General features: G+C 42.0%; 1 protein-coding gene and 1 non-coding gene across 5 annotated transcripts in view; both read right to left on the reverse strand.

The window, feature by feature from the left end:
- The window catches only part of brsk2a (BR serine/threonine kinase 2a), a 485,481-nt gene that overhangs the window by 93,830 nt on the left and 374,729 nt on the right, over positions 1-16,922 (reverse strand). For all 4 annotated transcript variants that reach the window (XM_055934963.1, XM_055934962.1, XM_055934965.1 and 1 more), the window contains exon 5: positions 8,642-8,758. In XM_055934963.1, coding sequence (XP_055790938.1) covers positions 8,642-8,758 — 117 coding nt within the window. The remainder of the gene's footprint in view (positions 1-8,641; positions 8,759-16,922) is intronic.
- trnat-ugu (transfer RNA threonine (anticodon UGU)) lies at positions 3,838-3,914 on the reverse strand. The gene has a single exon. It is a non-coding gene; the product is annotated as a tRNA-Thr (tRNA).

The following is a 16,922-nucleotide window of genomic DNA, read 5'->3' on the forward strand; positions in this document are numbered from 1 at the left end:
ATCTTTACTGTGAGTTTGCACAGCATTCCCATGTGGATTGCACAGTCTGCACTTTGCAGGGTTGTAACCTCACTTATATGATGGCTTACGCATAAACACTCACAACCAACAGAAACCATTCTTGGCACCTATACTTTCAATGCCCTACAGAAAGAGTCAGTGTTATTTGTATTTTTATGGTGTTCTGTAAATGTGTAATCATTTGTATTGAATCATGTTGTTGTACTTGTAATTCAGCTTGCTGCTTTTTAACATTTATTTTACAATGACTTCACTTTGTTATTACCCCAGGTAGTATGTGATTGTGAAAGAAGAATCATGTGATTTCCCCAGACACTATCTTTCATCGGCAAGTCAATGGGAAATGCGTCAGACATTTCGATTACGATGTCACCATATAATAGGTTTCGGAACATTTGCCCCCCAGCTCTGCTAAAACCATTGACATAATAACTGTTAACTATTTGCTTGTAATATCAGTACGTCTCGAAGAGCATAGTCAAAACTACAAACTCTATTAAATGATTCAGTGCAAAACACATTTCGCTCTATCATCAGAGTTATACCGCAATTAACCGCATGCTTCTCATGATCAGTAAACATCAATTGATCATGCAATTTCAGATACGTTAGGTTAATTGGATGTAAAATAAAAGTGAACTAGACCTGACAAGTATGAGTGGTTTAGATTCATTTTCCATCCTTTGTAGGCTCTGCCTGTCAAGCAGCAGAACGAGGGGCTTATTTGCTGATGTACTGTTAGCTGGTGATGTTTACTTTGCAACCTACCAGTAGAAACTTTGTACAGTTGGCTAAGCAGTGGTAAGTAGACCAAATGCACTTTTTCTCCAACCAGCATATACTTTCTAGTGAACTTAGCATGATCACATGATCATCTTTTCAACATTGTTTTTAACAGCTACAATAGTCATCCCGGAGACTCCTCTTCAATGTTGATGTTGAGACTCGTGTTTTGACGATACTATTTCATGAAAGGTGCCAGTTGAGGACTTGTGACACTCTAATGTACTTGTCCTCTTACTTAGTTGTGCACCGGGGCCTCCCACTCCTCTTTCTATTCTGGTTAGAGACAGTTTGCGCTGTTCTGTGAAGGGAGTAGTGCACAGCATTGTACGAGATCTTCAGTTTCTTGGCAATTTCTCGCATGGAATAGCCTTCTTTTCTCAGAAAAATAATAGACTGATGAGTTTCAGAAGAAAGTTCCCTTGTTTCTGGCCATTTTGAGCCTGTAATTGAACCCACAAATGCTGATGCTCCAGATACTCAACTAGTCTAAAGAAGGCCAGTCTTATTGCTTATTTAATCAGCACAACAGTTTTCAGCTGTGCTAACATAATTGCAAAAGGGTTTTCTAATGATCAACTAGCCTTTTAAAATGATGAACTTGGATTAGCTAACACAATGTGCCATTGGAACACAAGAGTGATGGTTGCTGATAATGGACCTCTGTATGCATATGTAGATATTCAATAAAAAATATGTAATTTCCAGCTACAATAGTAATTTACAACATTTACACTGTATTTCTGATCAATTGGATGTTATTTTAAATGGCCAATTTTTTATTTTCTTTCAAAAACAAGGACATTTCTTAGTGACCCAACATTTTTGAAAGTTGGTGTATATTCAATGTATGTAATGGATATATATGAGTAGAAAATGCATCCTTTATTCATTGCTTGAGGAAACGTTTGTTCTTACAGTCTCCAAGGAAGGATGGATTTTTAAAAATGGCCATGATTTTTTACCTTGTAAGCACGGGTTCCACTGAACAGATTTTCCCAACAATCGGGTCAAGTCAGACTAGTTACGCAATCAAGGAGCAGAAGAAAAAAGTATGCATTGTCGGAGAATATCAGTGTACTGTATTCGAATAGGGCCAGTGTTTGCATATGGATGCTAGCTGTAAGTAAACAGACTCATGCGACCTCAACTAGGGCCTTGCTCATTAGGGCACACAACAGACAACGTTTTGATTACTCCCCGTTTCAGTCTGTTTTCTTCTGTCTGGTGCCTAATGAACACAGCCCAGCGAGGTGACATCCAGGTGACGTTTGCCCTCCCACCACTCCTGTTCCTGTATCGCATCGTCTAACTAGCAGGATATTGGATCCTACTGAAAGCTTCTATCGCAGGCCTGTAAACACAGAGCCCATTAGCCGCCCATGAATTTACATCGTTGACAACTGAACTTCCTGCCTGACGCACTGTCAGGTGCGCTGATAATGAACCTCGCCACCGGGCTGATGGTGTTCGGCAAGAAGTGCAAACGAGCACGTTATGCAAAGTCGTCCGTCGTGATTGCAGATGTCATGCTGCATTATGAAAATGAGTGAGAGAGAACAGCCGCTCGCTGATGCACTAGTTAAGCCGAGGCAAATGTCAAAACACACAAAACATCAGAGTAGCCTGGGTGAATGGTGGCTGGTTGTCTACGTACGTAGGTGGCTTGCAAGGGAATCTAAGGAACAGAGAAGTACAAATAATTTGTATTTTTTGTTTGGAGATGGATATTAATTTGTCAATATAAGGACAGCTGTGGAATTTTTCTGTGTCCACTCCTCTCCACTCTTCTCTCCGGACCTGGGATCAAAGGAGACAAGTTTTTTATTACTATATCTCTTGACACATTGATGAAAATAATCATGGCCTCTAAACCTTCAAGCTGCATACTGGATCCTATTCCAACTAAACTACTGAAAGAGCTGATTCCTGTCCGGGTTGGCGCCCCCCTTGGGTTCGTGCCGTGGGGGAGATCTTCGTGGGCTATACTCGGCCTTGTCTCCTCTAGTGGTGTGGGCTGTGCTTTGGCAAAGAGGGTGGGGTTATATCCTGACTGTTTGGCCCTGTCCGGGGGTATCGTCGGACGGGGCTACAGTGTCTCCCGACCCTTCCTGTCTCAGCCTCCTGTAATTATGCTGCAATAGTTTGTGTCGGGGGGCTAGGGTCAGTCTGTTATATCTGGAGTATTTCTCCTGTCTTATCCGGTGTCCTGTGTGAATTTAAGTATGCTCTCTCTTATTCGCTCTCTCTCTTTCTTTTTCTTTCTTTCTTTCTCTCTCTCGGAGGACCATGCCTCAGGACTACCTGGCCTAATGACTCATTGCTGTCCCCAGTCCACCTGGTCATGCTGCTGCTCCAGTTTCAACTGTTCTGTCTGTGGCTGACCTGTTCACCGGACGCGGTACCTTGTCCCAGACCTGCTGTTTTCAACTCTCTAGAGACAGCAGGAGCGGTACAGATACTCCGAATGATCGGCTATGAAAGCCAACTGACATTTACTCCTGAGGTGCTGACCTGTTGCACCCTCTACAACCACTGTGACTATTATTATTTGACCCTGCTGGTCATCTATGAACATTTGAACATCTTGGCCATGTTCTGTTATAATCTCCACCCGGCACAGGCAGAAGAGGACTGGCTACCCCTCATAGCCTGGTTCCTCTCTATGTTTCGTTCTAGGTTCCGGCCTTTCTAGGGAGTTTTACCTAGCCACCGTGCTTCGACACATGCATTGCTTGCTGTTTGGGGTTTTAGGCTGGGTTTCTGTACAGCACTTTGTGACATCAGCTGATGTAAGAAGGGCTCTATAGATATATTTGATTGATTGAATGTACAAAATAAGTAAAAAAATAAGTGAAAAACAAAAAAACACGGGGGCAGGTAAAGCGCCTTCTTCTCCGGCGCCATCTTACACGGGACTAATAAATTACAGCATAGTAAAAACACAACTACATTTACATTACATTTAAGTCATTTAGCAGACGCTCTTATCCAGAGCGACTTACAACTTGGAAAGTTCATACATATTCATCCTGGTCCCCCCGTGGGAATTGAACCCACAACCCTGGCGTTACAAGCGCCATGCTCTACCAACTGAGCCACACGGGACCAACTACCTTACCTATTTGGATCACAGATACAAAGCAAAATGCAGTGCTATCTGGCCCGAAATCAACAGTACACCATGGCAAATTATGTGACTATGATTAGGCACATTTAGTGGGTTTATAAACACGGATACTTTTGCTTGCTTTTCTGGCACAGTCGATGCCACGCAGGGCTACGGGCCAGAAGGTTAAGAGTTTGCCGACACCCACAGAGGAGCTCCCTCTCCCTGCCTGTTTCATTACATTACAATCAGAGCTGGCTGCAGACAATGATCAGCTAGGGGGATATCAGATTTTCCAAATTTTTATATCATGTTTACAGTTATATAAAACATATGCAATGGATTTTCCACCAACAGGGTTCTGTGCCAACCATACATATGTTAAATAAAGTATACCGACTTTGGGCACTTCAATATTATGGCTTGACAATCTCCGAATGTCACAACTTTTTGGTGTTTTGTAACAGATGTCTCTGTCCATTCATTAATTGGCCACAGCACAGTTTGGATTGATTGACTGGTATAATTCGTCACAAAGATTAGTAGTGGTTTCTTTGCAGAATTTCGACCATGAAGGCCTGATTCACGCAGTCTCCTCTGAACAGTTGATGTTGAGATGTGTCTGTTTCTTGAACTGTGTGAAGCATTTATTTGGGCTGCAATCTGATGCTGGTAACTCTAATGAACTTATCCTTTGCAGCAGAGGTAACTCTGGGTCTTCCTTTCCTGTGGCGTTCCTCATGAGAGCAAGTTTCATCATAACGCTTAGTGGTTTTTGCAACTGCATTTGAAGAAACATTCAACGTTTGACATTCTCCGATTTGACTGACCTTCATGTCTTAACAATGATGGACTGGATTTGGTCTTTTACCAAATAGGTTATCACTCCTACCTTGTGCAAATGCATTAAGAAGGGAAGAAATTCCACAAATTAATGTTTAACAAGGCACACCTGTTAATTGAAATGCATTCCAGGTGAGTACCTCATGAAGCTGGTTGAGAAAATGCCAGAGTGTGCAAAGCTGTCATCAAGGCAAAGGTTGGCTACTATGAAGAATCTAAAATATATTTTGATTTGTTTAACACTTTTTTTGGTTACTACATGATTCCATATGTGTCAGTTTTGATGTCTTCACTATTACTCTACAATGTAGAAAATAGTACAAATAAAGAAAAACCCTTGAATGAGTAGATGTTGTTAGAATGTATGTATATGTATTTTTTACTCCTCTAGGATATAATTATTGTTTGGGTAACCTTATTTACTATAATGTATTGATTTTTATCTTACATTTTTTTCCACTCTTTATGTGATGCGCACTGCAGAGAACACCAGAAGAATAATTATCACAGTGAATTATTGTCATGTTTGTTTATGTGTCAATTTATTCGGTAAGGGATGGCTTGCTAACTGCCAATTTGACATGAAAATAAAGTGTCATTCATTCACTACAAACAAAACACCTCCACAGGTATGGATTGGTCTGTTTAAAGAAATGCCTTGCATCAAACTTTCAAGATACCCAGAAGAGTACTGTCCATCCCTTGCTGTCTTTCTGGGGAGTATTTCCTAGCCACTGTGCTTCTGCATTTGTATTTCTTGCTCTTTGGTGTTTTAGGCTGGGTATCTGCTGATGTTAAAATGAAATTGTCTCTGTGGACTACTTTTGAGCACATCCATATAGTCAACAAAATGCATTAAACATAGAGCTGGATTATTCCTTAATGGATTATTCCTCACTACATGAACACCCGCTCCTGGGGGTCATATGTAGTTTCGGGTCAGCAGCGCTAAAACCAGACCAGGTATTTCTCCAGTATCTCAGAACATGAGTGCTGATCAAGGATCAGTCCCCCCCCACCGGTTGGCGCGACTATAGTATGCATTGGTTGGAACTCAGTGTTAAACTTGTTAGGGCTAGGCCCCTTTTTTCTCAATTTCCTCCTGAATGACGTGCCCACAGTAAACTGCCTGTTACTAAGGCCCTGAAGCCAGGATATGCATATAATTGGTACCATTGGAAAGAAAACACTTTGAAGTTTGTAGAAATGTATAAGATAATATAACACAATGGTAGGAGAAAATCCAAAGGAAAAACAACCATACATTTTTGGGGGAGAGAGACCATGCTCTTCCAATGGCAAGTATAAGGGCAAACTCAATTCTAGCTCCCCAGGCTGCAATTCCTATGGCTTCCACTGGGTGTCAGCAGTCTATGTTCAAGGTTTCAAGCTTATAACTTCACAAGCGAATAAGAAATAACAGTTTTAGTACAGGGAGACAGTCTTGGAAATTTGTGTATGCACGCGCCAAGAAGACGCACCTGCTAAAATCGGTTTCTTATTGAACATACTTCTTTCCGTAAGAAATATTATAGTTTGATTACATTTTAGAGTATCTGAGGAGTAAATAGAAACGTATGTTGATTTGTTGAAACAAAGTTTAGTGGTATATTTTTGGATTCCTTTCTCTGCATCGAGGGCGTCAAATAAACAGACCTTTTGGGATATAAAGAAGGACACTAACTAACAAAGTGACACTACATGTTACAGCTGGGACCCTTTGGATGACAAATCAGAGGAAGACTTTCAAAAACTAAGTGAATATTTAATCACTATTTGTGAATTTATGAAACCTGTGCCGGTGGAAAAATATTTTGATGTGGTGCGTAGTCCTCAAACAATCGCATGGCATGCTTCGCTGTAATAGCTACTGTAAATCGGACAGTGCAGTTAGAGTAACAAGAATTTAAGCTTTCAACTGATATATGAAACTTGTACGTACCTACATGTTTAATATCCCTAATTTTTTCGATTATTTATTTGAATTGTGGCCCTCCAGTTTCACAGGAAGTCGTCCCGCTAGCGGGACCACCATGCTCACCCTTCCATCATATCTAAGCCAATACGGACCCAATGTTGATTAAAAGTTGCATCATGAGCTGTCTGGCCATTACAGAGAACCACATACAGGATTTTTAACAGGGTCATTAGCGAATTCATTTTCAGAGTAATGCCTGTGCCCACCTAGCTCAAATTCTAGATGTCGGATTAAAACAAGACCATAGCATCTATAAAGTGATCATTGAGTTTAACACCAGAACAGCTAAAGCAGTCATTTTGACTGCTCATCATTTATTTTAACAGTAGGGCTTGCTGATAATCACCCTAAAAAATGCCTCAGAACTAAACTATACCAAAACTAATTTCACACATATAACAGGTAAAATAAATTAAGTTAAATATGATGGGGAGAAAGGGGGAAAATGGGTGAGTTGATGAGCGAGGGGGAAGCAAATGATGCATAATTATGCAATCGCCAATTGTGAAGGAAGAACAGAGCGGGCCATTCTATTGTATTGATCCATTCTAAATACAGGCCCGAAACTTAAAATAGTATTTACCTTATGTTAGTTCACCAAATCAAAGCTGTCTTAACAGTCAACTCTGGCCTACTTGCAGTAGGCTACACAGTGAGGGAGTGTGTGTTACTGAACGGCTTTCAATATCTGGGAAAATATCCACATTGGGCAGCAGGTGTGAGTCTCGGAGAATGTGGCGATGAGGCTTGTGGAACCTGACGATGGCAAGCGGAGCAATGTCTCCATAGACAATTTCTTCACTTTTCACTCCAAGCAACTTGGCGAACAAGTTGCTCGCAAAGAAAACAAGTCTGGCCGTCACCATGAACAAAGTGAGATGGGAGCTCCCTCCATATGCGCAAAATAAGGCACCTTCACAGCCATTGTAGTACAACAGTGCTGAAGAATGACAAGACAACAGGACACAACAACAGGGGACTATTGTGCACTAAAACCAAACAAATGTATGTCAAAGTGTGTCAAGCAACTGAAAGTCACAAGAATTGTGTGAACTGTTAGGAAAAGGATAACTGCTAAATTTAATCCAACTGATGCCATTGTGTGAAGATGCACACAAGCACGAGCTTGACAGTAACTGACAATTATTTTACTGCTGTCATATCTACACTATGTTCATAGTTGATCTATGTTCATTATAATTGTCTATAGTGCTTTTGTGCAGTTTCACCACTTATCAAGGCCACTTGGCGCTTATAATGATGTTTAGGCTACTGATGTTTTTTCATAATTTGACCGCGCTACTTTTTACTGTGTTTCTTGGTGGTTGGGGTATTTTAATTTGATTTTGTCTTTATAAAAATAATATGTTACCGTGTTCCAACACATGCTTTCTGTTTCATGGTTGTAACGAAGGCACTCCATGAATAAAATACATTGAACACGTATTTTGGCTTATTTATTTTTTTAAATATAAGGAAATACAGGCAAGCGCCACATTACTACAAGACAAAACCGCTCACTCAATAAAGCATTATGGTCTTGTCTTAAAAGTAGTGGAATGGGATTATTGTGTGAAGAATCCAATATTTTAACTTCTATGCAGTACAAATCACATTATTGTGGGAGTAGCCCCAAATGAGAAGGTTTGAGTCCTAAGCAACATACACATTGTTTGAACTAGAATAGACCAACATACGTAGCTACTATAGTATGTCAAAACTGTGTGCTGGAAAACCTTGGTAGAGCATGGCTGATGTAGGCACTGTGGTGCTCATATGAATTTCCTTTTCGGCTGCAGACCAATGCCTACTTATCACTTAAAATTAAGTTTTTGTTTTCAATTGTTTCAGACTCCTGTGATGCTCTGTCCTTGTACTCCTGTACTAACATTTCATTCTGTACTCACCCACAGCTGGTCTCCAGCAGACTGTCGCCGACCTGTAGAGAGGCCATGCCAAAGTCTGCTACCCTGATGTTGTTCTTCTCATCTAACAACAGGTTCTCTGGCTTCAAATCTCTGTGGCTGGGAGGGAGAGAGAGACAGAGGACAGGGAGGGAGACACAGAAAGGGAGAGAGAGAGAAAGCAAATGGTTAGCAAATGTACAATACATTGAGTGTGAGCCAATTATGTTTTAGCTTTGGCATTAATCAAACATATCCTATGCACACACACACAGACACACACGACTGCTATCATTGAAGTTGTTTGTGGTGACAAGGGGCATCATACAAAACAAAGTCATCAGTGATTGGATCCTCTCTAACCAATCAGAGTATCAAAGCCAATGATGAATTTTCAAACCGCCGCTTTTCCCACGTGTATTCTGGCTCTGGCCAAACCCATCGGTTTCTGGACCAATCAGACGGCCGCGAATGTATTCACATTCAGTGAAGGTTCGGGGAGGTACTCAGACCCAGATTCATTGTGGAGAAGAAACTAACGTCCGTGAGCAAGGCGTTGCGTTTGGCCGCAGCAAGGAGCCTGGAGTAGCCAAGCAAATTCAGTCCACGAGTACGAGAAACCAATTAAACCTTCCACTACTAGTGGAATTAGAAATCAGTGAACAGGCGAAAGCCATGTCTAAACAGTGATTTGTTCAGGGAAGGGGCTAGGGAGGGATGCACTTTTAAGCAATTTGAATTTAGTGCACACCGTAATAAAACATTTTGCCCCATAGCAAAATGTTGTGTAATGGAAACCAAAAACAAACATCACTTATTGGACATTTCAGCTAGGTACCTCCCGTTGTCAGCCCAATTCGTTCCTAATTACAATTACAATCCTGGTGAATTACAATCCTGGTGTGGGAGACGACCGAGCATACAGCTAGCTCCCTGCTGTGTCCCTCTCGCTCATCTCTGAACAGGCCTTAAGACAGACAGGGAGAGAGACTCCAATGCTTCCCACAGTTGTGTCAAGTTGGCTGGATGTCATTTGGGGAGTGGACGATACTTGATACACGCAGGAAACTGTTCAGTGTGCAAAACCCAGAAGCGTTGCAGTTCTTGACACAAACCTGTGCGCATAGCACCTACTAGCATACCCCATTCAAAGGCACTTAAATATTTTGTCTTGCCCATTCACCCTCAATTGCACACATACACAATCCATGTCTCAATTGTCTCAAGGCTCAGTGGTGGAAAAAGTACCCTATTGTCATACTTAAAAGTATAGATACCTTAATAGAAAGTTACTCAAGTAAAAGTAAAAGTTACCCAGTAAAATAGTACTTGAGTAAAAGTATTCGATTTTAAATATACTTAACAAGTCCAATACAGCATTTGAAAGATAAACATCTTGTGAATCCAGCCAACGTGTCCGATTTTTAAAATGTTTTACAGCAAAAACACCACGTATATTTATGTTAGTTCACCACCAAATACAAAAGAGGACAGACATTTTTCACAGCACAGGTAGCATGCACAAAGCCAACCTAACTAACCAAGATCCAACCAAACAAACCTAGAAACAACTTCCTCAGATGACAGTCCTATAACATGTTACACAATAAATTTATGTTTTGTTCAAAAAATGTGCATATTTGAGCTATAAATCAGTTTTACATTGATGCTACCATCATAGCTACAGTCAGAAATAGCACGGGAGTAGCCAGAGTAAATACAGACACCAACGTCAACTACCTAATTACTCATCATAAAACATTTCAGAAAAATATATGGTGTATAGCAAAATGAAAGACAAAGATCTTGTGAATACAGACAATATTTCCGATTTTTTAAGTGTTTTACAGCGAAAACACAATATATCGTTATATTAGCTTACTGCAATGGCTAACACACAACAGCATTGATTCCAAGTAATCGGTAGCGATAGCACAGCTCGACAGATATATGAAATAGCATCCCAAATTGGGTCCTTATCTTTGTTGATCTTCCATCAGAATGCTGTAAAGGGGTCCATTGTCCAGAACGGTCTTTGTTTGGATCCAGAACGAACTATGTCCCTCTTGAATTAGCAAGCACACTGGCCGTGCGGCGCCAACCTCTCCTTCTTGAAAAAATTCTTCCAACGCATCACGTCTAAAGTCCCGAATAAATTTCAATACTATAATTAAACCATATTGAAAAAACATACTTTAGGATGATATTGTGACATGTATCAAGTAAAATCGAAGCCGGAGAAACAAAAAATAATGGCGGACCTCTCACTCCAAGAGGCTGTATTCAATCCCTGAACGAGATATTCAAGTCATTTCTGCTCTCACTTCCGCATGACACCCAAGGGAAGGCGTATGACGTGTTTCTATGGTCCCAAGTGACATGCCCTTTTATAGACAAGCTCTTGAAAAAAGACCTCGCATTTGGAAATCTCACTTCCGGATAGGAAATGGGCTGCAGAAAGAGTTGGTTCACTTAGAGAAATAATTCAAACGGTTTAAGAAACTAGAGAGTGTTTTCTATCCAATAGAAATGATAATATGCATATTGTACGAGCAGGAATTGAGTAGGAGGCCGTTTGAAATGGCCACCTCTTTCCAGGTTACTCAGTGCTGCCCCTTGCAGCCATAAGAAGTTTTAAGTATCAAAAGTAAATGTAATTGCTAAAATATACTTCAGTATCAAAAGTCTAAGTAAAAGTATAAATCATTTCAAATTCCTTATATTAAGCAAAGCAGACAACACCATTTTCTTGTTTTTAAAATGTATGGATAGCCAGGGGCACACTCCAACACTCAGATATTATTTACAAAAGATGCATGTGTGTTTAGTGAGTCTGCCAGACCATAGGCAGAAGGGATGACCACATGTTGTCTTGACAAGTGTGCGAATTTCACAATTTCACTGTCCTGCTAAGCATTCTAAATGTAACGAGTACTTTGGATTGTGAGGGAAAATATATGGAGTAAAAAGGACAATATTTTATTTAGGAATGTAGTGAAGTAAAAGTTGTCAAAAATATAATTAGTAAAGTACAGTGCGGATACTCTTAAGTACTTAAGTACTTTACACCACTGTAAAGGCTTAAATTCCTTCTTTAACCTCTCTCCTCCCCTTCATCTACACTGTGTGGATTTAACAATTGTGGATTTAACAATTGACATCAATAAGGGATCATAGCTTTCACCTGGATTCACCAGGTCCGTCTCTGTCATGGAAAGAGCAGGTGATCCTGATGTTTTGTATACTCCGTGTAAGTAGATATGAAGAGCAGAAGACGTCGAACCCCTTTACGACTGGGATTGGGTGGCCACAGTGTTAGACGATGTGGTCTTGAGGTCAAAGAGACATTCTGACGTGAGAACTTTCAAAGGCAGTGAGACGTTTCTCGATCATCCGTTTAGCATCTATTCCTGGTTCTCATTTTTCCCGACACGACATCATACTGTGCTGATGTGAGGATGTCTGCCAGGCCACCGCTGAGAGCTGTCTGACTGTATGTGTGCGGCTCATACACAAAACACACTCAAGCGCAAACACAGGTAGGCACATGAAAACGCACGCACGCATGTGCACGCACACGCACACACACTCTCTCTCTCTTTCTCTCCCGCTCTCTCTCTCTCTCGGTCTAGGCTGGTCTCGATACTTTAACCAGATATGTATCTTTGCTGAGATCAGAGAGATAGTGAGAGATACTGCCACAGGACAGGATGTCAGGGTGTCATGGAAGCGCTTTCATCTTTTCCTGGGCTAATGATAGAGGGAGCAACAATGGCTGCCATGACTGCCTGACAAATCTCTTTGAAGGGTGGCTCATCAAAATGGACATTTAACCTCCCATGACATCACTTCTGGCTGGGGTGAATCGTCGAGGGGATTCATTCTGCTGTCAGAACTTTTCCCAGCTAACACATTATCATTCCAAGAACAGTCAGGGAACATTTTTTTCTTCAACCAAAGGACAAGCTTCAGGGAACATTACAGGAACGTTCTGTGTTAGCTGGATCGTGCTTCATTCATAAAACCAGAGTTGTAGCACAGCTCATCTGTTTTTATGTATCTATTTGGTGTATTATGATAGTCGGACTCTGTTTTATATTGCATAGTTCAAATACTTTGCAATGGAAATAACATTGTAATACCCATAGAGTGTAATATCTTATTTGCGGCCATTGAAGTCACAGATTTGTGAGAATGATTGGTTGTTTTGTTTATAGCAGATTCTTATTGTAAGCTATATGGGTAAATAACAGCCTAGACTGAACAAAACTCTCTTAAATGTGTTTTAAAAGTAAGAATACCCTTCAATCTTTACTGCACCTGTAAGTGATATACTACAAATCTAAATAGACCTTAGTACCCACCCTAATCAGACAAACAGAGACTAAACAACACTGTAGAAACCTGAATAGTCAACATCAACGTTGCCTGCATGAACACCCTCTATATCATGCTGTAAAACAGTATACCGACCTGTATACCCAACACAAACAACACACACACACACATTGAAGAGCATCACAGAAGTCTAACATGAGCACGCACACACGCACACACACACACCATCTACATTGCCATAAAAAGGCCTAAAGGCAGATCTATCCCAAGACTGGACAAATTGCATGTGGGCGTTGTACTATCAGTCAGGACCCTGACATCCCATAATAGGTCATTAAAGTCTCCCTGACACATTAGAGCACCTCCACTACTATAATCTCCCTCACACAGCACTGTGGAGAACTCTCCCAGCCGTTTGTAATCCGGAGAGAGGAGTTGTTAATCAAGCGGAAACAATTTGGTGCGCTTGAATGTAACTCATCCTAACTTTGGTGGACCCACAGTCATTGATACTGTACTCAGTGTTGGCTAACCATTCTCCATGTTGGCTCCAAACGTTAAATGACATGACGCAAGTATTAGGGTTCTAAATCTCAAACCAAGTCTGCTCACCTCTGTTCATATAGGATCAGGTTTTTTAGAAATGACGACAATGAATTCACGGGTAGTACTCAAACCCGGGTCAAACGACTGTCAAATCAACCCTTTAGCCACTACGCCAAGAGATCCAACCCGCTTGATGAGTTTTCTAGGTTTTGCCAGGTTTTACATGCTGCTGCAGATTAGAGCAATGTTGACGGGAATGGAACTGAAGTTGATGGGAGTGGAAATGAAGTTGATGGGAGTGGAACTGAAGTTGATGGGAGTGGAACTGAAATGGCAGCTGGAAGGCTGCTAGTCTCGGATCCCATGTTACCATCTCCTGCCGTTGTGCCCCTGAGCAAGGCACTTAACCCCCCCACAATTACTCTCCATCCAGGGGTGCTGCACTGCTGCAGACCCTGTGCCTCTCAACGTGTGTGTACATCTGGGGGTGTTGGGAAAGGTAGGAGACACATTTCTGTTCTAACCAATCGACAATCCGTTTGTATTGTAATCTATTTATATTCTATTGCTGTAAGAATCCTCAGCTGGCTTGTCGTAGGCATAGCGTATTAGGCTATATGATTTACATGGGATTAGCCTATCGTTGGTACGTGTTGTAGCGATCCTCGCTATATGCAGCCAGGTCACCCTTGATACAAGTCAGTATTCGACATCCATCCATGTCTGAGGACATTGGGAGATGATGTGGAAACCGGCCCCTATAGGCAACAGGGAGTGCTGTTACCTTCAAGTAGGTTTCGGATGTCGATGGGGATGGCGGATGGGAGGAAGCACCTGCCTCTGATTCCAAAGGTTGCAATTTTCAAATCCAGCGATAGAAAGTTTTTTTGAAGCCCAAACCAAACATTACCTTAAGATTCCGGATTTAATGCCTAAACTTAACCCTATCCATAAATATTCAGAGTTCATGACCGAACTTAACTCTAAGCATTTAGAAATTTAACGTTTGACTTTTTATTTTTTATTTTACATTTGAGAAACGTGGATGAAGGTCTAATTCTGGCGTGAGACTGTGAGAGCTAGTTGGCCACCAAGTGGTTTAACCCTGTTGGCGCGATGTGTAGGGTGTTCGTCTTTCATACCAGCAACCTTTCATACCAGCAACCCATGTTCACTTCCCTACCCCGCCATTCGCTACATTGGTATCAGAAGTGGGATGGTGACCATCGGAACGCATGGCCAGGATGTGTGAGGGGGCTGAGGTTAGTCGAAGCACGGGGACGTGCCTTCCCGTTTGGAGAGGGCAGAGTAGCCCTCCTCGCTATATGAATCACTTCACAATTCCCACAAAGTGGGTTAGCGCAATGTGTAGGGCGTTTTGCCTTTCACATTAGCGACCCAGTTTCGCTTCCTTGCCCTGCTGTTCCCTACAATATGTTTAAAATAGGGGCTTACACCCCTGGGAGCTGTTATAGGCTTTCCACGCAATCCCTGCTATTAAACATAATTCCCCCATGCAATCATTACAACCCACTGCATGCTGATTCATTTTTCTTTATTATGACAGTCATTGGCTCTTTTCTCATTAGGGTGAAGCTCATATACCATAAATGACATGTTTATGTCAATGGTTGGTTAACAGCGCTTGGTTTTCTACCTCAGGAAATTACGTTCATTTCCCCCATGGTGACAACTTTAACATAATTGATGGGGACGTCAATTAACAATATTGCTCCCCGTTTTGTGTTGGTATGGATCTAAACTCAGCAAAACAAGAAATGTCCTCTCACTTGTCAACTGTGTTTATTTTCAGCAAACTTAACATGTATAAATATTTGTATGAGCATAACAAGATTCAACAACTGAGACATAAACTGAACAAGTTCCACAGAGGCTGGACTGAGGGCTTGTAGTGACTAACATAATTTAAATAATGTGTCCCTGAACAAAGGGGGGGGGGGGGGGTCAAAATCAAAAGTAACAGTCAGTATCTGGTGTGGCCACCAGCTGCATTAAGTACTTCAGAGCATCTCCTCCTCATGGACTGCACCAGATTTGCCAGTTCTTGCTGTGAGATGTTACCCCACTCTTCCACCAAGGCACCTGCAAGTTCCAGGACATTTCTGGGGGGGAATGGCCCTAGCCCTCACCCTTCGATCCAATAGGTCCCAGATGTGCTCAATGGGATTGAGATCCGGGCTCTTCGCTGGCCACGACAGAACACTGACATTCCTGTCTTGCAGGAAATCACGCACAGAACAAGCAGTATGGCTGGTGGAATTGTCTTGCTGGAGGGTCATGTCAGGATGAGCCTACAGGAAGAGAGAAGAATGTCTTCCCTGTCACGCACAGCATTGAGATTCCCTGCAATGACCACAAGCTCAGTCCGATGATGCTGTGACACACCGCCCCAGACCATGATGGACCTCCACCTCCAAATCGATCCCACTCCAGAGTACAGGCCTCGGTGTAACATTCATTCCTTCGAGGATAAACGAGAATCTGACCATCACCCCTGGTGAGACCAAACCGTGTCTCGTCGGTGAAGAGCACTTTTTGCCAGTCCTGTCTGGTCCAGCGATGGTGGGTTTGTGCCTATAGACGACGTTGTTGCCGGTGATGTCTGGTGAGGACCTGCCTTACAACAGGCCTACAAGCCCTCAGTCCAGCCTCTCTCAGCCTATTGCGGACAGTCTGAGCACTGATGGAGGGATTGTGCATTCCTGGTGTAACTCGGGCAGTTGTTGTTGCCAACCTGTACCTGTCCCGCAGGTGTGATGTTTGGATGTACCGATCCTGTGCAGGTGTTGTTACATGTGGTCTGCCACTGCGAGGACGATCAGCTGTCCGTCCTGTCTCCCTGTAGCGCTGTCTTAGGCGTCTCACAGTACGGACAATTTATTGCCCTGGCCACATCTGCAGTCCTCATGCCTCCTTGCAGCATGCCTAACGCACGTTCACGCAGATGAGCAGGGACCCTGAGCATCTTTCTTATGGTGTTTTTCAGAGTCAGTAGAAATAACTCTTTAGTGTCCTAAGTTTTCATAACTCTCTTAACAACCGTTCCACAGGTGCATGTTCATTAATTGTTTAATTGTTTATGGGTCATTGAACATGCATGGGAAACAGTGTATAAACCCTTCACAATGAAGATCTGTGAAGTTATTTGGATTTTTACGAATTATCTTTGAAAGACAGGGTCCTGAAAAAGGGACGTTTCTTTTTTTGCTGAATTTATATTGAACCATTCAACCCACAATATTAGCCAATCTTCAAAGCAGTATCTTGCTTATTAAGAGGACCTCCAGCCAGCTAGTCAGATCAATCAGTCAGCGTGCTTGTAGGGTGGCAAAATTCTTGGAATTTTACCAAAATTCCCAGGTTTCCAGAATTCCTGGTT

Source organism: Salvelinus fontinalis, chromosome 9 (genome assembly GCF_029448725.1).
Source record: "Salvelinus fontinalis isolate EN_2023a chromosome 9, ASM2944872v1, whole genome shotgun sequence".
NCBI classification, from domain to species: Eukaryota; Metazoa; Chordata; class Actinopteri; order Salmoniformes; family Salmonidae; genus Salvelinus; species Salvelinus fontinalis.